This window comes from Stegodyphus dumicola, chromosome X2 (assembly GCF_044657685.1).
Source record: "Stegodyphus dumicola isolate Sdum_Otavi_A_Nest chromosome X2, ASM4465768v1".
Lineage (NCBI taxonomy): Eukaryota > Metazoa > Arthropoda > Arachnida > Araneae > Eresidae > Stegodyphus > Stegodyphus dumicola.
In genome coordinates, this window is record NC_140781.1 from 118,501,207 (window position 1) to 118,526,938 (window position 25,732).

Consider the following 25,732-nt stretch of genomic DNA (forward strand, 5'->3'; position numbering starts at 1 on the left):
CTTCCTCTCTTTCACAAACGCGGGCTCCCACTATGTCTTCAATTATCACCCCCTTAATTTTGGCAAAATTTGCGTTTTCAACCCCTGAATGCGGAAATAAGGGTGATCGCGCATGCGCCCCCTTCTTCACTTAGCCAACAACCGGACCCTCAATCGCCAAAAACTTGAATGACTTACATCGAAAGTCAAGTGGCAACCTCTGACCCTTCTGTCACGTACTTCCTGTCCTAAGGTCAACTGCACAATGAAATTCCTTCTAGAACATTCTAAAGGACAAAGCGTGCGAAATCATGACTTAGCAAAATTGCCTCCCTTTCCCTGCTTCTTTTCACAATGAATCAAAGCTTGTACAAAAATTGCAAATAAAAGAAAAAATAAATAATATTCTTTTAAACTAAATAATATTCCCAGAAGCATCTGTTTTTCCCCAAAATTAAAGCATTAAAATAAATAATTCAGAATCAAATCAAATTAAGATTTCCATAAATCAGAAAATCATTCACCTAGTTTTTATAACGCTATCAGACAAATTCTCTACACAACATTCCTTTCCCCTAAGGAATTAAATTTTTGTGTACCAAAATTTACAAGACAGACACTTCTTGAAATACCATGACTCATACTGTGCAATAAGGCTAAAAGATAACATAATGTACGAATATTTCACGCGACTCCTCGGTAACAGTGACGTTACTGACACATTAAATTTCAAGTCCAAAATGTGCAAGGAAAACAACAAGATTAATCAAAGCAATTACTAATTAAAATACTCAAGGAAGATCATCAAAAACAATTAATCAAAAACATCAATTAAATCACTTAATTAATTAAACCTAGAAATATTCAGAACAAAAATTAAAATAAAAAAAATAAGGCGTTAATCACAAACAAAATATGTCTAAAATCAAGTATTCAAGAATTATATGACAAAAAGAATTTCTCTCTCTTTTTTTTTTTTTTTTAGTTCATTACATCACACTAGTGTTGCAGTCTCTGTGTGGCCACATTTCTGAACGTTTATTTATCTATTCATTCTTTTTCAGTCCACTAATGTAAACAATTTCACCTGAGGTCGAACATATTACTATTGTGAGAATTTCTGCTGAGCACAATCATGGAGTACATTAAATGAGTACGGAGTTGTCAATGCAAGCGAGGAAAAACCCTGTAGTTAGAAATCATTGTGTTAACAACTCCCCCCTGCAGCCTTCAACCCGAGAAAGTGAAAGCAAGAACCCCGTAATGTAAGAACTCAGCACCACAATACCCCTTAGTAGAGGATCACAATGCTCGAAAAACAAACAGCTGACTGACCGTTTAGTAGAATACAAGCCAAGAAACTTGACCTAAAAAGAAACCAGATTTCACCCCCCTACGTCTCACCTTTGACCAAGGAAGAACAATCACTGTTTCAAAGTTGAAGAAGACTTTATCTGTCAATTTTTCCCTTACGATAGCCACTGAATGTGTTCGGATACTCACACCCGAAGAAAGAAATAATATAATCCAATTGTTCACACCAAAAAATGAAATAAATAAAAATAAGATAATCAACGCGCCACAGATACATAAAATAAATTCCTGAGAAAATAGACACACTAAGAATTCAAACAAATCTAAATAAAATATGTCACATGAACGTATTCAAACAAAGAGTAAAGACCCCCCTAAGTACTACGAAATTGCATAATTTCCAGGAATGAATCCCAAACTGTCACGTCTAAGAACAGAAGCGGCCTGATCAGGGCCAAGCATTAGAAAAGAAAAGAACGTTACAACACAAGGAACCTCGGAACCAGCCAAAAACACCCCACACAAAAAATCAGAAAGAAGGAAAGCGTGATTGTCCAAAAATTCAATCCAACCAAAATCAATTCCGAAAATAGCATGACGAATACACTGTGCAAATACCAATTAGAATTTTATCCACGACACACAAAAATAATGCTAATACAACCTAATGCATATACAAAATAACGTTTGGCCAAACTGAAGAAATCAAACTATATACAATATATATATATATATATATATATATATATATGTATATATATATAATAATTTATTTCCTAAACAGTATTGATTAATTGATTATATTATCTCCTAAGTTTAATTAAAGTAGAATTATTTTTAAAGTGTGCATCCATACTGGTAAGTTATATTTTGAAAGATGTTTTGAAGTCATTTGAAAGCAAAATGTTAATAATGTTTTAACGGGGACTGGAGTTAAATCATCATGAAGAATAATATTTCAATTGTAAAAGGAAAAATTAAAACATGTAATCATTGTCATTGATCGGAAATTAGTTGACTTTTCAAGGGGAACAAACCAACTCAATTACGTTCAATGAACATAATTGATAAAAATACGTAAATACGAAAGTGTTTCGTCTTTACTCGAGTTATAAGTGAAAGCCAAACCGGCAATTCTAGTCAGGCCAAATATTTATGCGAATAGTAGGAATTATGAACCAATGCTGATATGTATATTTTGCTAAATTCTGATTTACTGAGCCCCCCCCCCAAAAAAAATGTTTGCAAAGCCCTACATTAGTAAGCAACAAAACCCTGCGAATCCCTACGTCTCAGGTTATAAGGAATATCGGCACAATGATTATGAATTCTCTCTGGAGCATCAGAGTTGCACACCTGCAATGAAAGAAAGTTTATACGTTCAGGTACCTTTGTCAATCTATCCACATGTACTACCTGCGACTGCTGTGGGCTCGTAACTGACTCAATTTTAAAATTCACTTTGGTGACCTGTTCGACCACTCTAAATGGACCCTTATTAAACTTCGCAAATTTCTTAGTCAATCCAGGCCGCAACACAGGAGTATAAAGATACACCATATCCCCTATTTTAATATTTTTTGAAAAAACAACCTTGTCTCTAATCTTTTCCTGTCTTTCAGCCGCCTCCGTTAAGTTTTTATTTACTAAAGAGAAAACCCTGCGGAGTCTTAAAATTAAATCCCTTGAATAAGTGTCTGTGTCATGATAAGTCTTAAAGTCTGTTTGTGTCAACAAATCAATAGGTAAATTTAAATCTCTTCCATAAAGAAAAAATGCTGGGCAGTCCAGTAATGCGCTAAGCCGTCCAGTTCTGTGCGCTAAAAGTGCGAAAGGCAAATGTCTGTCCCAATCTTCCTGCGTCTCACTCACAAGGTGGCTGAGAGAATTTATTAGAGTAGCATTTAAGCGTTCAACGACTCCGTCGGACTGCGGGTGGTAACTGGTGGTGGTGTGCTTAGTGATGCCTAATTTCTGATATACTTCTTTTATTGCATGTGAAATAAAATTCGAGCCCCTGTCAGGAACTACGTGTAAAGGCACACCATAAGCCGAAATAAAAAGTTCCAGTTTTTCTATGATAGATTCAGAAGTAAAGTCTTTCAAAGGATAAGCCTCGGGCCACCTCGTAAAATAATCAGCGATAACTAAGATGTATTTATTTTTTATTTCCCTGTAAAGTAATGGGTAAGGGACCAACAATGTCCATGGCTATTCTTTCTATCGGACAAGAAGCCACAGGCAGTCTCAGAAGAGGAGCCTTTTGAGAAGGCCGGTGACCCCTCCTTCCGATACAGGAATGACAAGATTTTACATAATTATGAATGTTCCTATGCATGCCTTTCCAATAAAAGGATTTTTGAATACGTTGCAGTGTGCGATGCAACCCGGAATGCGCCACCACTGGCGAATCGTGGTGCTCTTGCAGAATACGTGAAACTAAAGATCGTGGAACAACCAACCTGTGCAGTTTTTGCCAACGGGTACGTTGCTTAGCATATTCACAATATAAAATGCCATTACGCATAAAAAATTTCAAAAAACGAGGACAAGGAGTCAAATTTTTTTTATATCTGAAATAATCTGCTTACACTGCATATCTGAACCCTGCTCTTCTTTGAATGTCTGTAATAAGTCTGGACTGACAGAATTTTGAACAAGATGCGTTACATTTACTGCTCTAGACAAGAAATCGGCTGTTACGTTCAATTTCCCTGGTTTATGTATTATTATATAGTCAAATTGGGACAGGCCCATAATCCACCTAGCTATTCGGGAAGTGGGATCCTTCAATTTTAGTATGTGGGACAGCGACGCTTGATCTGAATAAATTGTGAACCGTTTCCCTAAAAGGTACTGGCGAAAAAAGGCAGTTGCCCAAACTACTGCTAAAACTTCCCTTTCAACTGTACTGTATCTGGTCTCCGGATCTTTTAACTTCCGGCTTGCGTAACAAATTGGATGCAAGAACCCAGTATCATCCTCCTGACAAAGAACAGCTCCTAAGGCTAAATTGGGAGCGTCCGTACAAAGCGAAAACGGTTTGAAAAAATTGGGTAGAGTTAAAATAGGTTCCTTTAAAAGTTCATTTGTAAGAGTGTCAAAGGAATTTTGAGCTTCATTGGTCCATTTAAATACAATTTTTTCTTTTGTTAGCTGTGTAAGAGGAAGAGCCTTCTGTGCGAAATTAGGTATAAATCTTCTATAAAAACCTACAAGTCCGAGAAACCTTCTAACTTCTTTTCTATTCCGAGGAGGAACAAATGCTTGTACAACTTTTAAATTTCTGTCATCAGGTTGTAAGATACCTTTTGATACTTTAAATCCTAGATAAGTTATTTGGCTTTTGAGAAAATGACACTTGGACGGTTTCAACTTAAGATTATGATTTCTGAGTCTGTCAAAACTATTTAAAGCTTTTCAAGGTGTTCGTCAAAAGTACTCGAAGCTATCACAATGTCATCTATGTATATGCCTATTTTTAACGGGGACAGATTGGCTAAGACAACCGACATGAGCCTTTGGAAGGAACTGGGTGCATTGCGCATACTGAAAGGTGTCCGAAGCCATTCGTAATGCCCGTAAGGGGTCGAAAAACCACTTTTAAATGTGTCATCCGGGTGGATCTTCATTTGGAAAAATCCTGAAGTTAAGTCCAACGTAGAAAACAAATTCGCATCACCCAATTGTTCCACAAGCTCGAGCATATTAGGAAGAAGAAATGAATCTTCAACAGTTTTTTCATTAAGTTTCCGAAAATCCGTCACTAGTCTATAAGTATTATCAGCTTTCTTTACAAAAAGAACCGGTGCACTATATGGACTATCGCTTTCTTGAATAATATTGGAATCCAATAATTCTGTTATTTGTCTATCTAATTCCTCGCAAAGATGAAAAGGCACTTTGTATGGCTTTTGTCGAACCGGAATACTATCCTTAAGGTTAATATTGTGTAGAATTGTATCGCACCCCGTTAGCTGAGTTACAGAAGAAGCGAAAATGTCATTGTAATGGCCTAAAAGCTTAGTCAGGTGCTGCTGCTGATCCGGTGACAAGTGAGAAAGGTCAAATTCTCCCCCCCCCACGACTCAAAATCCTCTCCTTTCTCCATGGTTGTTGTGTTATTCACGCAAGCAGTTTCTATTGAAGACACAGTAACAGGAAGAATAGATGCTAACTTAGTTCTTTTGTTAATATGAATAGTCTGTGGAGTAAAATTTGCTATCTTAACGTTAAAAGTCTTAGAATCATTATTTAAATTAACTGATCTTGCCACAGAGAATTTACTATGAGAGTTTTTATCAATCGGCTCTAATAGGACTGTGTCATGCGAATCATTAAACGTAGGAGCTATTACCTTTACTATATTCTCAGAAAACGGCAAAAGTTTATGTTTACGAACTGCATAGCAATAATCCAAGGAATCTATCGGTCTCGGAAAGAGACAATTTGAACTGTCACACCAACGTAAAGCAAAATTTTGCCCAAGTAATTGTTTAGTGTTAAAATCCAGAATGAGTGCATTATCAAGTAAAAACTGTGTTCCTAAAATGGCACCATAGTACAAAGAAAAATCCTTGTCCTTAATGAAAAATTCAACAGGAAAAATCCTGCCTTGCAATACTACGGGAAGTGAAACTTTTCGTGTGATTAGAACATTCTGATTAGAAATTCCTTTTAAATAAAGTTTACAAGGAGAAAATGAAACTTTATCCCCTAACCCTGCAATAATTTTTTCCTCTATAATATTAACCGTTGCCCCCGAATCTATCAAAAATTTAATTTCTGTCTGTAATATAGAACCCTCTACTATTGGTAATGAAGATTCTCCTGTAGTGACTACAAAGACGGATGGCACCTCCAAAAGGGCATTCGAGGATGAAATGGAAGTGTGTTTCTCCCCACCCTTTTCTAGTTTAAAATTAAATGTCTGAGCTTGGTGATTCAATTTGCTACCAGTTGCACCTCGATCCTGAGATGCTACCGCCAAATGTTCGGGTGCCATATGAGAATTAAGTCTATTCGCCGTTCCTGCCTCTCTTTGTCGAAATCTGTGATCTGATCTGCCCTGCTCGTTATTAGACCTGCAATTTACATAACAATTTCTGCTTATGTGTCCTACCCGGTTACAACGGAAACATCTAGGCTGTAAGGATCTCGACTGAGGATTATGCACCATCAAAGATTGCATTTGGCTCTGCAAAGTATTCATCATCTGTGTCAACTGGGTTAAGTTCTGTTGTTGCAATCTAATAGCCTCTACAAGCTCTACATTTTCACCTGAAACGCAAAGAGTGTCCTTGGAATTTACCGTACTCGTAGTACGGACCGCCTTAACTTCAGCTGACTGAAAATCTGCCTCAGCATGGTTTCTTATCCACATCTCTTCCTCCAAAACTGCGTGGTTTTTCGCTGCTACAAATGATTTATGATTATGGGGCAAGAGCAGACGTCTAAGGTGCAAGTGCAATCCTTCTAGAAAAACAGATAATAGCAATTCCTGTCTCTGAGTCTCTGCTGCCGGATCACCCATCCTTTCTACTGGCACTATTTTATAAGATAAAGCCTCGATATGCGCAGCGAATTGTCTGACTGACTCCCGCGGCTTTTGAAATGCCTGTATAAGGGAGCGAATATGGGAATGTAGACTTTGAACTGTTGTAAACCTGTCCTTCAAGGCACCTACCAGGTAGGAAAAGCCAGCTTCGCTTCTCAAACGCGGATTATTCCTAACAAATTCCGCGGCTTCCCCCCCAAGTTTAACCCGAATTACCGTAACTTTATCTGACTCCGTCCATCCTACATGTGATGCTATCAGTTCGAGTCTATCTAAAAAATCAGCTAGGCTAATGCTATTTTCTCTTCCCGTAAAAATAGGAACTGACTCTAGTGGGTCCAAGCCAAAAACTGAAGTACCCTTTACGCCCGGGGCTGTCTCTTCCAACATCTCTACTGATGGGTCAGGCTGTCTAGCAGAACGGCGCGTTTTCTTCGACATATCACCCTCTAATAGTTTTGAATCATTCAAAAAAGTTTCCAAATTGTCAAGCTAATTTAATCAGCTGCCAGTTTAAGTAAAACTTAAAAAAAAAAAAAAAAAAAAAAAACCCTCCTCTCATTGACAACTCCGGTACTTTTACAGAAAACATAAGTATCGATCATTACATCTAAAAAACATACTGAGTATTTCGAAAGCCTCAAAATTTGAAATTCACAAACCTTCTTAAAACCTAATACTTTTGTACTAGTAAACAACCTAACATGCACAGTATGAAATCATCGAATCACACGTACTAAAACACTATCTTTTTAGTTAATATTATACCAAAACAGTTTACCTAACCTTAAATTTAATTCTTAAATTAAATTAGAGAATTAATATCCTGCAGTAACCAGTAAGCAAACATAATTCAAATCAAAACCTTAATTAGTCCTCACACATAAAATTTAACACCTTAAAACAGTAAGTTATACAAAATAAATTCAAAAATCAGTTACTGAGTCGATCCTTCACTAAGCAGAGGTCACGGCACCAATGTTAAATACCTACTGCACCAATGTTCTGTTTCTATATGCCGTAAAAATCATGGGCACCAATGCAGTGTTACTACTTCCTCTTAGGGAGGAAATTAATGCAGAAACAGACAGGTGAAACCGTAACTAGCTAAATATCAACTGCGAAACTAAACTCTTAAGAGTTGGCTAATTACCAAACTTATAGTGATCGTATAAATGAATTTTTGATGCATTGCGTTGTGAAAATGCATCCGGGACGCGCCGTGCGAGGATCGAATAAACAACATGTAAAATCAATATATATATAAGAAAAACACATAACAGATTCAAAGAACACATAAGTAATAGGTTTCCAGATTAAATATCAGTTTATTCAAATTCCTCACAAAAAAAATTAAATCTCCTCATCAGAGAGTCTAATTTCTTATTTGTGTTACCTTTTAATTTACTTATTTTAGACACAGGGGAATTCTTCAATTTTTCATTTACTTTTTGTTACATTTAAATTCATGATTTGCAAATCTATTACATGACTCTTTTAATTTAACGGGTACCCGATCTGTAATTTCTAAGAGGTTAAGGAATACATATTATTTGCAATTCACATCTGTTCTAAGGAAGATTACACAAACAACTTAAATTATTACATCCTAATTCATAAAAAAAAACTTTAAGGTTTGTTTTGGTAATTTAGAAGGGGAAAGGGAAACAATTGAAAGCCTGAGAATTAATTTAAGATTCGACATTGTTATTTTACATTCCAAGGAAGTCGTTGAAACCTTACTTAAAGTTCAAACACAAAAAAAATAGACTTATCTTGTAAGGACGTCTTGAAGTGGAGGACTCGTATCCTAATAAGCATTGACATCAGCGGGGCTCATTTTTACGGTCACAAATGGAAATTTCAGAAGACATCGTCCTGTCCTGGCACTATTGGCGAAACACACACGCAGGTAACTGGTTTTCATAACGACGAAGCTATTTTACTCTGGAAAACAGAAACAGGAGCACTGCTGCCCCGCATGGCTGTCCGCCTGGTCTTGAAAGTCTTAAGTCACTCGCCCGGTTCAATTTCGCCCTTTAACCAGAACGCGGCAGGGAGAGCATGTTTGCAGCTCCCGGCCAGAAACGTCTCTCTAGGCAATTACGGCTCGCCTGTTCTTGCTCATCCCAAGAGCAAGCTTCAAGAGTAACGTCCAAAGTAAGTTCCGCAAGCAAGTGTTGGCAAGTCTCGCACGAGAAGTGATTCAAACTCGAGAACGCGGCAGGGGAGCATCTCTCTTCGTAAATTACATCGTTTAGAACACTCAATCCCAGAGCAAGTTTCAAGAGTAATGTCCAAAGTAAGTTCCGCAAGCAAGTCTTGCCAAGTCTCGCACGAAAAGTGTCACACGAAAAAGTGATTCAAACTCGAATTTTCTTCCTCTCCTTCACAAACGCGGGCTCCCACTATGAATTCAATTATCGCCCCCTTAATTTTGGCAAAATTTGCGTTTTCAACCCCTGAATGTGGAAATAAGAGTGATCGTGCATGCGCGCCCTTCTTCACTTAGCCAACAACCGGACCCTCAATCGCCAAAAACTTGAATGACTTACATCGAAAGTCGAGTGGCAACCTCTGACCCTTCTGTCACGTACTTCCTGTCCTAAGGTCAACTGCACAATGAAATTCCTTCTAGAACATTCTAAAGGACAAAGCGCACGAAATCATGACATAGCAAAATTACCTCCCTTTCCCTGCTTCTTTTCACAATGAATCAAAGCTTGTACAAAAATTGCAAATAAAAGAAAAAATAAATAATATTCTTTTAAACTAAATAATATTCCCAGAAGCATCTGTTTTTCCCCAAAATTAAAGCATTAAAATAAATAATTCAGAATCAAATCAAATTAAGATTTCCATAAATCAGAAAATCATTCACCTAGTTTTTTTAACGCTATCAGACAAATTCTGTACACAACAATATGCCTTTCAACTGATATATTAAGTGTCGCTACTGAAGCCATTTTCTTTTTAATGGAAATGAAATTTTTATAATTGACAGTATTTCTTTTGCTGTTTCTTGGTTAAAACCAAAAGTTAAGGACTTTTCACTTGATTCTTTCTTTAGACAATAAATATGATAATGTTGACTCTTTGCCAGAATTTTGTTCTTTACTAAACTGTAATACTAATCTTGTGGTATACACTGATATAAAGTGAACAGTAGAAGACTACTATAAGAATAGAAATTAATATATAATATTTCTCAGCTTCTAGTCAGAACCATTATTTCATAATATAATTTTATTAAACTGAATATATCACTCAAATGACATATAGGCTCCAAGGATAAGAGACCATTAATATGTGCCCTTATTTTCTCTCTTTCTAAATCAGTCGGTTAAAATTTGGAGGGCTTTTTGTATAGTTTTCTCCTGTTAATGATAATCCAGTTATAGCTAGTGAGTAGCAATCTTAAATACTGAAGGTTGGTGTTTTCATGAATGACAGCTTTATATAGAGTCCAAAATTTGCTAAATTTGTATAAATCACTCTTAAAGTTTTCTAAAGTAATATAACGTTCGTGTTGTAGTTAGTTTCGATTTTGGAAACTTGCATCGTAGTTTCAGTTTTAACTATGTGCAGTGTATTTAGTATCTTTCGATTTACATCTAATGATACCTTCACTCATTTCTAAGGAATGTCCTGCTTTCAATTCTAATTCTTGCACAGTGCTTTGTGCATTAATAACTGTGATATTTTAATAAATTAGCTTCTATCTCAATTAACACTGCTAGTGATACCTGCAACAGTTATATATTTGGATTTTCATTTTGTAATTACTCTTCTCTTTTCTTAATTAATTGTGTGACAATAGTTTAAAACAAACATCTTATTTTTTCTGTTTCATTCATGCAGTGGAATAACATAATCATGCAGATTTTCATTAACACAATCTGAGAAAGTTACACCAAGCAATTCAAAATTCCTGTAAGGCATACTCTAAAGCAACTTATGTGCCCATTGTGATAAACTACAAATGATTGAGAAATTCTATTTATTTTAACATCTTTTGTAGAAAAATACATACTCATCCTTGATTGGATTACTCTTTTTTACATTGTCCAGAAATATATAGATCTAAGAGATTATTGAAAACTTTACAAGTGAAGTCAAAGATTATGGTAGAAGAGTCTTCTAAAGCTTTTATTTAAGCGCTAAATCTTAAATATCAGTTGTTTGAGCTGAAAAAATATTACGAATCAGTCAATATTAAATTATGTGAGGTTAGTGAAAAGTTATAAGCTTACTTTTATGTTAATACAGTCAAAAGTCGTTAATTCGGACACCCATAATCCGGAATGATCTATAATCCAGACCTCAAAGCTAAAAATTTTCTGTGCATGCGCCTCGTTGACACATGCGCATAGGCATTTATGCGTGCGCGTAAGACCTTTACCACTGCGCATTTGCGTGTGCGCAAGCGCAGAATACATTTTTGCGTGCACGTTTAATGTATAATGGACGGTATAAGCTAAAATTATCTAGTTCAGTTAATGTTGATGATTGCATTGTTCCTTAATCTTCAAATTGGATGCGGCTTATTTTTTGCAGACTGTAAGAGCAATGTTATAAAGGTAAACTTGAACTTTCGATTATGTCAAATAGAATTTCCGATGCTGGAGCTCTCAAAGGATCTACAAAACAAAAGTATGTTTCCATGTCCATCAAACAAAAAGTGGAATTGCTGCAAAAAATGGATAAAGATATGAAGAAGGTGACAGAGAGGTTAGTGAAAACGAAAAAATTTCGATTGACAAGTTAGTCGGTATTCTCGGCACAGCAATTACGGGACTTGAACAGCGGAACTTTGTAACTGAACAAGAAATTATGTCTGTTTATAGAATTAAAGAGAAAGTATTATCACATAAAACGAAGCAACTTAAACAAACATTGAAAGAAATGTTTAATAAAGTAAACAAATAAATATTAAGCTTTTTTTTTAAAATTTTGATACCCTTTAGATCATAATTGTTCTTTATTTCATAAATTACGGTTTCATATTTTTAATTTTAGAATTTCTGCATGCCATCTTACGAGATTTAAACTGATGATCTATAATCCGGAAAAATCGATAATCCGGAATCGCCGAAGTCCTGACGAGTCCGGATTAACGACTTTTGACTGTATTTCTCATTCTTAATGTAAGTTGATATTCATAAATTTTCTTTTTATTATTTCTCATAATTTTGGTGTAATTTTATGTAGAATAAAACCTGCATTCAAACTCTAGAGGGTCATGCTTTGAATATATCAGCTGTGACATTTCATCCTGAATTACCCATTATAATGACTGGCTCAGAAGATGGTGAGTCGAGTTTTTGTGTTAATAATATTTTGCTTGTTAAAATGTATTCAATGATGATATTTGCAATAATTATATCCAAAAAATTTTTAAATAAATTTTACCTTCATATATATTAATGTTATTTAGACATTTTTTTATGTGCATAAATTAGTTGACTAGCATGAAGAAAAATTTGATGAAGTTCAATTTATATAGGGACTGTTCGAATTTGGCATGCCAACACATATCGCCTTGAAAGTACACTAAATTACAGTTTGGAAAGAGTTTGGACTATTGCATGCTTGAAAGGATCAAACAGTGTAGCTTTTGGTTATGATGAAGGAAGTATTATAATCAAGGTCTGTACAAGTGTTTCCTTCTTTTTTACGTCATATTGATTTTTATACTTTATTACTGCTATATTCAGTTACATGTATATAATAATTATCATAATCAACATGATAGCTTGGTCGTGAAGAGCCTGCTATGTCAATGGATAGTTCTGGAAAAATTATTTGGGCTAAACATTCCGAATTACAACAAGCAAATCTTAAAGCTATGACAGATGCTGACATTAAAGATGGAGAAAGATTACCTCTGGTTGTTAAAGACATGGGAAGCTGTGAGATATACCCTCAAACTATATCTCATAATCCAAATGGGAGGTAATTATTAAAGCTAGCTGTTTATTCTTTTACAAATATTAACACGTTTTGAATGCCTTTTATTAATAAGAATTTTGAATTTTTTTCCAGGTTTGTTGTTGTTTGTGGAGATGGGGAATATATCATTTATACTGCCATGGCATTGAGAAATAAGAGCTTTGGCACTGCCCAAGAATTTGTATGGGCATTGGATTCATCTGAATATGCAGTTAAGGAAAATGCAACTTCTATTAAAATATTCAAGAACTTTAAGGAAAAAAAAGTTTTCAAACCAGAATATGGAGCAGAAGGTGGTTTTCAGATTTCTTTTGTGGTTAAAAAAAATTTATTTAGCATGGGGAAAATTGGATTAATCAGTTAAATGCAAATGTTTGCTCTTGTGGATGTGTGTAACTGATGTTATATTGTTGTGTAGAAATATTTTTTTATATTTTTCATTCCATATGCTAATAGCACTTATAAAATCATAAAGATATTGTAGTGTTATGAATTTTTGTGTATTTTAATAGCTGTAAAAACTAATTGATATTTACAGCAGGAATGGGTTGCTTTTTGATTTTCCCTTTCAGCTTTACTGTATATTGTATCTGCTGATTTTTGTACATGAATTTAACTTTCTGACCACGGGTACAAAACTCATAAAAACAGAGAATTTTATCATAAATTGATGAAGAAATAGCTGTTGCCATGTTAATGTGCCACAACATTTAAGTGCTGATGGGATAAGAGCATTCCTTCTGTGTATTCAGGATAAATGGTGAACTGCTGTTCACAGATCCCACAGACAGGATTTATGAGAGCATTTTCATAATCTCTTTATTTAATTTACTGATAAATACCAATTTTCAATTTTTAAAATTGTATCAGGGGTGTTTGTTGTTGTTAACATAGCTGTTGCCATGTTAATGTGCCACAACATTTAAGTGCTGATGGAATAAGAGCATTCCTTCTGTGTATTCAGGATAAATGGTGAACTGCTGTTCACAGATCCCACAGACAGGATTTATGAGAGCATTTTCATAATCTCTTTTTTTAATTTACTGATAAATACCAATTTTCAATTTTAAAAAATTGTATCAGGGGTGTTTGTGCTCCGGGGAAACCCCAGAATTCCAGGGATTTTGAACTTCGATACCCGGAAATTCCGGGGATCGTCGTTCAAAAGGAAGTAGGAATAATAATGAATTATTTATTTTAATCCGGGTAATTTTGTTTGCTTTGAAAGCAGAAAACGCAAGGTCAGTGTGTGTGGTGAAAACTTTTCCTTTCTTTCTCCAAAGGCAGTGATTAATGCGTGAAAAGGGGGAAAAACTTCTTTTTTGTTCTTTCCTTATTGCGAGTTATGACTCATTCCCTCGGTTCTCGGACATTCTCTTCTGGATTCTTTTTGGTAAGTAGGCGCGGCAGAAAAAAAAGGGAGAGACTTCGTTCGACCAGATGTGCGATCACGTGACTCTGGGTTCAAAGGTCTTATCTCTCCTGACGTGGCGCCAATAAGTAGAGAAGGGGGATTTTTCGCTGTATTAGCTATGTGTCATTGATCGCTTCTCAACTTTTTTTTCTCCGCTGTGTAAAATTTTTGTTTCGTTTATTGAAATGTTTTTTATTTATGTATGCTAGAGAATTTCACTATGAAATTTCTCGATATAAATAGTGATATTATACAATTAGAAGAAGGTGTCCCGAATGCATTTAGGTGGAATTGGATTGAACGGAGAGATGGTAATGGGGATATCATCGGCACATGGTGCAAGAAAATAAATGTTGCTGGACAAGCATATTGTGTTTTTTGTAACTCACTGCTGAAGTATGGTGGGGAAGGATTCGAGGCTTTCACAAATCATTCTAAAACTGTGACGCACATAAAATATTCAAAGTGCATTAGACATTCAATGACTTTAAGTAATTATGCTAATTCAAAAAAATACTGATGGAGACTGATGCTCGGCCATTGGATATAGTGACAAGAAAAGCACGCCAAGAGGTATTAATTACTTCGTTTATCGCCGAGAATTCTCTTTCTTTCAATGTAGCTCCCAATTTAATTGAACTCTGCAAACAGTTGAGCCGTGATCAGACGGCGCTAAACGCGTTGGAAATGTCCAGGACTACTGCATGTTATAAGATGAAATATGGGTTCGCAAAAACTATTAAGGAAAATATCATTAAAACTTTAAAAGGAGATTCCATTTTCTCTAAATTCGGATGAAAGTACTAGCAATGCTCAAGAAAGTATACTGGCAATATTGGTGCAGTTTTATGACAACAATCAAAATGAAGTTGTAGTTCATCATTTTGCATCTCTAAAGATGGAATCTTGCAATTCAGAAGGTGTTTTTAAAGCAGTTGTTAATACTATTGAAGATAATAATATTCCATGGGCAAACTTAGTGTATTAATGGACTCATGTAACACCATGCGTGGAAAAAAAAAAGGGTGTTGAAACCAGACTACGATCAAACAAAGCACCCACTTATTAGATATTGATGGTGACACATGTCACACAGCTAATAACTGTGCGAAAAAATTTGCTTCATGTTTTGATAGATACTTAGAAGATTTGTTTGATGACATCTATTTTGATATGAAAAGCTGCAGTAAAAGAGAAAATTTTTTCAAAATCTGTGAATCCCTTGCCATTAAAAAAACTTAAGCCCTTGAAGAGACCAGACCATAGGTGGGTGTACATTTTATGTGTTTTAGAAAGAATCAAAGATCTGTGGGATGCTCTTATTGCATTTTATTTTCCCTACTTGGATAAAACTGATAAAGGGGATTATTTTTCTTATGTTGAAACTGTATACAATAAATGAAATATTTCTGCAGCTCAGAAAAAAATTGTTGAAGGGGCGTATTCTTGCTTGCATTCCCAACAACACACAAAGGATGCTTTAGCTCGGAAAAAAAGAATACTAAATGGGTTATTTGTTATGTAAAACAAAACTTTATTGCATATGGCATTATATTCAGCAGTATTACCAGAGTTCAACACATATATTAAATTATTTGAAACAAAAAAACCAATGCTTCATTTAATACATTCCAGTATTTATAAATTGATGGCAAAATTTTTCTCTTTTTTTATGAAGCCAGAAAATATAGAGTGCACATCTTATAATGATTTATTAAAGGTTGATGTCACAAATCCAGAATTCCATCTACCTAGCAAAGTAATATTTACTGGTGCACAAGCTTCCACTCTCCTGAAGAAATTATCAAAAAATCATCCAATAGCAAAAGAATTCCAAATTTCTCTGATGAAAGCTTATACTAATACAGTACAGCATATGAAACAGAAATTACCCCTTAAAAATTCATATCTAATTAGTTTTACAGCATTAGATCCAGAGCTAAGAGGTAAAACCAGTACAATATTAGCTTTTGAAAAATTATCATCTTTTATGTCCCATATTTTTAGTGATAATGAAAAGTCAAAAATAGGAGCTGAAATAAGGTTATACCAAAGTGATATTGATATCACCAAAGAATGCTCTACACATCTGATAAAAGTGGAAATCAAGTCAAGTGTACAATTGATAAATATTGGTCTAAAGTTTTTAATTTAAAAGATGATTTCACAAATGATTATAAGTATCCTACATTGGCTAAATTGCTCAAAGCCTGCCTTAGCTGCTTCCATGGCCCATTAGTGGAAAGTGCATTCAACTTAATGGATACACTTGTCACTGACTATAGAACCTCTCTTAAGATTGATTCCCTAGATGCAGTGCAGTCTATTAAATATGATTTAATGGCTTCTAAAGATACCTCGTGAAAAATATGGCTCAAAAAATCCAATGACTGATCCAATTCACAAAGATCTCTTACTGAATATGAACAGAAGTTAGAAAACATATCAAGAGGACTTAAAAACATGTATTTCAGATTAGTCACCTATAAAAGCCTCTGAAAAAGTCTCTGAAAAACCTTCTACATTAGCAGAAAAGCAAACTGCTTCTACCTCTGCATGTGCAGTTCTCGAGGAAATTTCTTCAACTGTAAATGAGGAAAATAAAAGTCAACCTTCCTGCAATTATGAAGTTCACCACAAAAGAAAGACAAGCCCACAAACATCAGAAAATAAAAAAAAGCAGCAGAAATTAGATAATTTTTTTAAAAAGAATTAATTCAGGTAATTTAAAATATTTACATAAAATGTAGTAGTTTATATGTTTGAAAATTTATGGTTATTAATTTTGCAAAAAAAGTAATTCATTGAACTTTTATAATTAGGTCATTCAATACTTCATAATTTTAATTTTTCATTTCTCTCCCCCCCTTCTCGAAACTCCAAAATGTCGGTAGTAAGTCCGTAAAAGTTTCAGGGGATTTTTTGGGGTCCCACAAACACCCCTGATTGTATTTAACCTTTTTATAATTTAATAAATATTAAAAACAAATTTCTTTCTTGAACATACAAATATGACTCAAAGAGCTTGTTAGATGTCTTTGATCTTTTGAAACTTATTTAAGTTTAAAAGTCTAATCTAAGTATGAAATTTTGGTGATGTGCTGCTGTAAAAATTCAGGTGTCAAAAAAAGATAGCTAGGAAATTCGGCAGTACTTGAGATATAGGAAAAGAAACATATTATGCAATGCAAAGGAGCTATAATATTCTGTATACTTGTTGCAGAGTAGCATTATAAATTGTTAAATGCTGTATTTTTTTTACTAATTGTTTCAAAACAGTACAGTATGTGATTGTCCCATGCTAAAGCATATATTCACAGCATCTTTCCATAAAAATCAAACTGTCATTTAGATTTGCAGGATTGTAGGACTGATGCTCATTCTTAAGTAAGACAGATATGAGCCTGAAATTCCAGGGAAGGGCTTTGCTATTTGCTTGTCAGCATCATAAGACTGCAACTGTAAAACAAATGTTGTGGAGGTAACTGACATAGCATTATCACATTCATTTATTCTGCTTTTATAGATGGAGAGCTTGTAAAAGTTGAGCAGTGTCCGATAAAATAGCAAACAACTCTAAGCCTAGCTATAGTTTTTAGTTGCTTATCCGTTAGGATTTATAGGCTTCATATTTTTTTGTAGCATCTTAAAAGATGTTCTTAAAGTAATGCAAATACTGGTACAATTTGGGATGTGGCCATACTTTAACAGCTAGACGAAATGAATGCATAAGGTTCAAGGGCATATATATGGCATGTACTTACTCCCATTTATAAGCTGACGCATGCTGAACATTGTAGGCCAATTTATCATCTACATATAGTAGGCTTCTTTATGTATGGGCTATATTTTGTTTTAACACTGCTGCTTAGAAAAAATGCAATACCATGAATAAATGTCTCAAATGAGATAAAACTTGGTATATGGATAGAGAAATGTATTCAGAAAAAATTGTTTTAATTTCAAACAATTATATATATCAAGTACTCTGAATATACAAGTTGGTCAATATGACCATTATTTTTAGGGATGAAATTATTAAATCAGCTTGTCATTGATTCAATCAGTGTTCATCTCCTGCATAAGGGTTCATTTGACTGTGTGCTGTTGAACAAAGTTCTCAAGTTCATCCTATTGAAAGGGTCTTTCATTCGATGGTCAGTTACAATTGAGATTCTTGAATAGTTACATCTCATTAAAATATAATTGTGCCATCTTTATACCTATTAGTGATTAGTTTTGATGGGCTTTCAAGTATGGCTTCGTGTTGAAGAGCTTTATATTGCACAGTAATAACAAACAGATCAACATGATATCAGCTCAGCATTACTGATTCAGAGCACTATCATTATTTATTATTATTCTACTTGCTGCACCTCTCAATGGGCATTACAGGTCAGTCATCTTGATTGTTGCACCAGCAACCTTTTTTGGTTTATCTTTTCAACCTTATTGATAAACAGATTTAACATTGGTGTATTACTTTTGTTGGATGCTCCAACTTACAATGTTTTGTTTATTTTAGCATAAAATTAGCAAATAAGGTTAGTTAGTATAGAGATATTTACATATATACATGAATGGCGGCTTCCTGCCTTTACATTTCGTTAGGTGCCTAGACCTGGTTATGTTTCTCTTAGAATAGACATACTCTATGATGGTACTGATTCCCCACTGTCTGTAGTAATTCCGAAGAAGGTCTTTGAGGCTATGTGATCCCTGGAGCTGAGAGAGGGAGGCTCTGGTGGGAGAAGTGAGTAGACAGTTGTGGATGTAGTGCGAGACGTCTGCTGAAGAAGCTGAAGCACCGCAGGCACATTTGACGTTTTGATGGCAGAACCTGCTAAGGTACACGGGAAATCTTCCATGATTTGTGAAAGCTTGTAAATAGAAGTCTGTTTTGAGCCTCTTGGTGGAGACCATGGGAAAGGTGGAGTAGGTGTGTCCGGTGTCCGAGTCATCTCAGCATTATCATTACTGAGACAAGACTGTGATGAACTCTGAACATAGCTCTTGTACAATACCACTGCAAGCATATAATACTGTGATTCAATATTAGTGGCAGTCTGTAAATGATGACTTCATCTACAAATATAACTTGGTCAATTTTAGAAATAATTGCTTGTTTTCTTGAACCATTCGTATTTCTCCATACATCGCAAAAATACTTTATGATTCAGAAGTCAAACAACAAAAATCAGCGTTATATTTACAAAGTTTTCACAGGACTAGTTTCGATGGTTTTACCGAACCACCATCTTCAGCTGCAAAACCGCAAATGAACAAGATAGGAAATAATGATTAGATAAGATAAGAAAGCCAGGACAAGAATAAGCAAGTGGCGCCATCTGTTGGTAAAACCAGAACTAAAACATAATTTCTTTAAAGGCCGAAGGCAAATTTGGATTGGAATTAGGATCGTTAACTAGAACAGAAAGATTTTTATGAATGTGAAATGCCTCTAGAAAATCCAGTTCTCCAATGGAAGATGTTTTTTGAATAATTTTGGCAGCAGAAAAACTGAAAGTGTGGTTTTCAGACCAACAATGTTGAGCAACAGAAGACTTCTGTGTTTCCTTTTTTCTAACATATGCCTCATGTTCCTTGACGCGAAATTTTAAGGCTCTCTTAGTTTGGCCAATGTAAATTAAACCACACTGGCAGGGAATCCTATAAATACCCCAGGAATTCATATCCGGAATGGGGTCCTTGAGTATGGAACTCGGAATTTTATTGATGGGAGAATAAACAACCCGAAAGTTAAATTTCTGCAAAATATGTGCAACTTTATAGCTAATTGATGGAAAGAAGGGAATGACAACAGAATTTTTATAATCTCCTAAAACAAGATTGTGCCTTTTAGTGTGTTGAGATGAGAATTTTTTAACTGCTTCATTAATAATGTTGGGTGGAAAGCCCCTGTCAATAGCTATTGCTTTTAAATACTTTAGTTCTTCATCAAGGGCTAGTTTGGAGGAGCAAACTTGAAGAGCACGGAAAACATAGGAATAAAATGAAGCTAACTTTTGTTTAGTCGGATGACATGATTTAAAGTGTGGTGGAAGGCAAACCGATGAAGGTTTACGGTAAACCGTAGTACTGAAGTTGGATGTGTTACGTGTGACCAGAATGTCGAGAAACGGAAGAGAATTGCAAGTCTCAAGTTCAAAAGTGAACTGAATAGCAGGATCAATAGAATTCATTGTTGAAAGAACTTTATTTAAATCATCTTTATTACCTTCAAACAGAGTAAAAGTATCGTCTACGTAGCGGAACCATGCCGGGAAGTTTAAAGTTTCAAACAATTTTGATTCATAATAATGCATGTAGATATCAGCCAGGATGGGACTGAGGGGGCTTCCCATGGCTAATCCCTCAGTTTGCTTGTAATATTTATTTTGGAAAACAAAATGTGTTTGTTTCAAACAGAGTTGAGTGAGAGAAATTAGCTCATCAATTTCGATGCAAGAGAAATGAAATTCGCGAAGTCTGGTTTCTAGACACCTTAATGCACCCTCCACTGGGACATTGGTGAATAATGATTTTACATCAAAAGAAACCATGAGTAAATTACTAGGAGAAATGTTTTTAACTTTTTTTACAAACTGTATTGAATTTTTTATGGTGTGAATGTTATTGTCTAATAGAGTTGAAAATCTAGAAACTAAATATTTAGCTAATGGATACGAGGCAGTACCTAAATTTGATACAATAGGGCGGAAAGGAATACCACTTTTATGAATTTTGGGAAGAGCATATAATCTGGCACAATTCGCAACTGATGGGATAAGTGAATGTTTTAAGTTGGCTGAAATGATTTGCGAAGATTTGATCGCAGTTTTTATTTTTGACAAATCCGAAGGTGAAGGATCTTTAGGGATCGGATTATATGGTCCTTCGTTTAAGAGTTTAGTGACACCATCGATGTAAGTGTTCCTATCCATGACGACTATCTGGCCACCTTTGTCGGCCTTTGAAATAATAATATCCGGGTTAGAATGAATTTCACGCAATGTAGCTCTTTCTCTCGCAGTTAGATTTGGTTTCAAAGGTTTATTATTGAATTTCACATTTTGAGCAATAAGATGCCTAATCATTTCTTTCTGTGAATCTGAAACTACTGAACTTGAAAGCTTTTTCGATAGGAGCTAAAATCTTTGGAATCGAGGGTTTACAGGTTTGTGAGAAGTTAAAATTATATTTTAGAATTCTCTCTTGTTCTTCTGAAAGACTAACATTAGAAATATTAACTATTGGCTTGATGTTTACAATGGGAAGATTTTTTGAACTACTTGAACTGGAAGATTGTAAAAGAAGTTTTTCGAATTTAACTGCAAGGGTGTTTTTATGACGGTTAACTGCATTCTCCGTTCTAGACCAAGACTTTTGTTCAAGGGCAGTGAATTTTGGATATGATTTAGCGAGTTCCAGATGAAGCTTATAGAAGCCCCAAACAGGCTTACTTTTTGCTTTCTTTTTTGCACGTGGTGTGGCCACCATTTTGTGATTGCATGAGTTTCGGTAAGTACTTTTTTGCAATTTTCAAGTTATGTTTATATTTTGTACATTTGGATATTGTGCTTTGCTTGTCTGATTTCATGCATTTTGCTTAGAAACGTTTTGTTTTCTATTAATTTCAGTGAGGGATTTTTCTTGCTGTTTTGTGTGTGCTTTATTATTGTTTAGTTAATTTAGTTTGATTTTCTGTATTGTTTATCATGCCTTCATCCGTTAATCGTATCACTAAATTACGCCTGAAACGGCAAAAATTCCTGAATCATATTGACTTTTTACTTAAATGTAAATGTAGAAAATTGATCCTCAATTTTATTCAAATCAAATCTAATCAAAAACCTTCGAGTCGCGTTTCAAGAATTCTGTTAAATTGCAAGCTTGCCTTACTTCGGTCTGTCTGTCCAAAATTGAACGTGAACTCTATAAGCTTCATCTGGAACTCGCTAAATCATATCCAAAATTCACTGCCCTTGAACAAAAGTCTTGGTCTAGAACGGAGAATGCAGTTAACCGTCATAAAAACACCCTTGCAGTTAAATTCGAAAAACTTCTTTTACAATCTTCCAGTTCAAGTAGTTCAAAAAATCTTCCCATTGTAAACATCAAGCCAATAGTTAATATTTCTAATGTTAGTCTTTCAGAAGAACAAGAGAGAATTCTAAAATATAATTTTAACTTCTCACAAACCTGTAAACCCTCGATTCCAAAGATTTTAGCTCCTATCGAAAAAGCTTTCAAGTTCAGTAAAGTTTCAGATTCACAGAAAGAAATGATTAGGCATCTTATTGCTCAAAATGTGAAATTCAATAATAAACCTTTGAAACCAAATCTAACTGCGAGAGAAAGAGCTACATTGCGTGAAATTCATTCTAACCCGGATATTATTATTTCAAAGGCCGACAAAGGTGGCCAGATAGTCGTCATGGATAGGAACACTTACATCGATGGTGTCACTAAACTCTTAAACGAAGGACCATATAATCCGATCCCTAAAGATCCTTCACCTTCGGATTTGTCAAAAATAAAAACTGCGATCAAATCTTCGCAAATCATTTCAGCCAACTTAAAACATTCACTTATCCCATCAGTTGCGAATTGTGCCAGATTATATGCTCTTCCCAAAATTCATAAAAGTGGTATTCCTTTCCGCCCTATTGTATCAAATTTAGGTACTGCCTCGTATCCATTAGCTAAATATTTAGTTTCTAGATTTTCAACTCTATTCGACAATAACATTTACACCATAAAAAATTCAATACAGTTTGTAAAAAAAGTTAAAAACATTTCTCCTAGTAATTTACTCATGGTTTCTTTTGATGTAAAATCATTATTCACCAATGTCCCAGTGGAGGGTGCATTAAGGTGTCTAGAAACCAGACTTCGCGAATTTCATTTCTCTTGCATCGAAATTGATGAGCTAATTTCTCTCACTCAACTCTGTTTGAAACAAACACATTTTGTTTTCCAAAATAAATATTACAAGCAAACTGAGGGATTAGCCATGGGAAGCCCCCTCAGTCCCATCCTGGCTGATATCTACATGCATTATTATGAATCAAAATTGTTTGAAACTTTAAACTTCCCGGCATGGTTCCGCTACGTAGACGATACTTTTACTCTGTTTGAAGGTAATAAAGATGATTTAAATAAAGTTCTTTCAACAATGAATTCTATTGATCCTGCTATTCAGTTCACTTTTGAACTTGAGACTTGCAATTCTCTTCCGTTTCTCGACATTCTGGTCACACGTAACACATCCAACTTCAGTACTACGGTTTACCGTAAACCTTCATCGGTTTGCCTTCCACCACACTTTAAATCATGTCATCCGACTAAACAAAAGTTAGCTTCATTTTATTCCTATGTTTTCCGTGCTCTTCAAGTTTGCTCCTCCAAACTAGCCCTTGATGAAGAACTAAAGTATTTAAAAGCAATAGCTATTGACAGGGGCTTTCCACCCAACATTATTAATGAAGCAGTTAAAAAATTCTCATCTCAACACACTAAAAGGCACAATCTTGTTTTAGGAGATTATAAAAATTCTGTTGTCATTCCCTTCTTTCCATCAATTAGCTATAAAGTTGCACATATTTTGCAGAAATTTAACTTTCGGGTTGTTTATTCTCCCATCAATAAAATTCCGAGTTCCATACTCAAGGACCCCATTCCGGATATGAATTCCTGGGGTATTTATAGGATTCCCTGCCAGTGTGGTTTAATTTACATTGGCCAAACTAAGAGAGCCTTAAAATTTCGCGTCAAGGAACATGAGGCATATGTTAGAAAAAAGGAAACACAGAAGTCTTCTGTTGCTCAACATTGTTGGTCCGAAAACCACACTTTCAGTTTTTCTGCTGCCAAAATTATTCAAAAAACATCTTCCATTGGAGAACTGGATTTTCTAGAGGCATTTCACATTCATAAAAATCTTTCTGTTCTAGTTAACGATCCTAATTCCAATCCAAATTTGCCTTCGGCCTTTAAAGAAATGTTTTAGTTCTGGTTTTACCAACAGATGGCGCCACTTGCTTATTCTTGTCCTGGCTTTCTTATCTTATCTAATCATTATTTCCTATCTTGTTCATTTGCGGTTTTGCAGCTGAAGATGGTGGTTCGGTAAAACCATCGAAACTAGTCCTGTGAAAACTTTGTAAATATAACGCTGATTTTTGTTGTTTGACTTCTGAATTAGTACTTTATGATGTTGCATGTGTCATTATGTTGTTAGTCTTCATACTCCACTCTCAGTCGAATGATTTGCATAATCTAACCATCAGGTTCGAATTCGGTGAACAGTGATATCATGTTAAGGTTCAGTTGCAGTACAAGAAGGCTAACTGGAAGTTCTTTGGGTATCTAGAAGGCATTTTCATGATCATATTTTTATTGTGATACAGAAAAGGTATTTGCTTACTCTTAGGGCAATTTGAAATGCTAGATTACAGATAGTCCCCCCCCCCCCCGATTTATCTTGCTTGTCATATAATAGTGTTGACAGGAAACTGAAAAAATTTGTTTTATTGCCTTCTGTAACCATGCTTCGAATTCAATGTACTGCATTTCCTGTGTAGAATAATCAGCAAAAACTGAAATCATAAATTAGTAACCAATTTTAATTTTACTTGTCCTAGAAAAAATAAGGAATCCAGATAATTGGAGAAGATATCTGGTCTCTGGGATAATCAAAATTCTATTATATTTCAAGATTGTGATATGTTAAAGGTGTGAGCCATATGTTCAAAAAAATATTATTTTGTCGCAGTGGAGCATGGTGCACTGGTATGCTGTTAAATATCACTTAATATTGCTTAATATCACATTATATGGTGATGAAATATGAAACTTCATTTCCATGAAAAGCCATGTTTCTTTGATAATATGGATTCTTGTGAAATTTTATTGAAACTGTTTTGTGATTGGCATAATGATTGACTTGAGGGGATAATGTTTGCATAAAATTATTTTTCTAAGTGAAAATGGCAATAGCAGAGGCCGATCAAATGTGTAAACAAGCATTTGTGGATAAAGCAATGGAGGTATACTTAAGCCTACAAGTTGTTTTCAATGGTTTAAATATAGAAGAATATCTTTTGACTATGATGAGTTTGTTTTAATTTTCTTTAAGCAGAATCACCTATGTGGATGTGGCAGGGATGTGAAAAAAAAAAGTCCATAAAATTGCCATTTAGCAATTAACTTTTATAAAGCCCTTGGTTTCTCATTCAAATCTTGTTGGTAAACTTTAATCAGTGAACTGGGTATGTTTCACATCGTGTCAAAATGTGTGCCTTATCTGATGACTGAACAAAAGGAACATAAAGTTCAAGTGTAAAAGCAGTTTAAGCAACTGTATGAAAGTAACCCAAATTACATTTCTGAGATTATTATTGGAGATTAAACACGCACACACACACACACACACACACACACACACACATATATATATATATATAGCTATGGCTCTGAAATTGTACATAAGAATTAGTCCAGCAATTGCAAAC

The 25,732-nt window shown here is 34.8% G+C and overlaps 1 protein-coding gene across 2 annotated transcripts in view; it reads left to right on the forward strand.

The window, feature by feature from the left end:
- Positions 1–25,732, forward strand: part of beta'COP (coatomer subunit beta') — a 114,677-nt gene that overhangs the window by 24,884 nt on the left and 64,061 nt on the right. For both annotated transcript variants that reach the window (XM_085809085.1, XM_035367834.1), the window contains exons 7-10: positions 12,062–12,161; positions 12,357–12,499; positions 12,606–12,805; positions 12,896–13,095. In XM_085809085.1, coding sequence (XP_085665211.1) covers positions 12,062–12,161; positions 12,357–12,499; positions 12,606–12,805; positions 12,896–13,095 — 643 coding nt within the window. The remainder of the gene's footprint in view (positions 1–12,061; positions 12,162–12,356; positions 12,500–12,605; positions 12,806–12,895; positions 13,096–25,732) is intronic.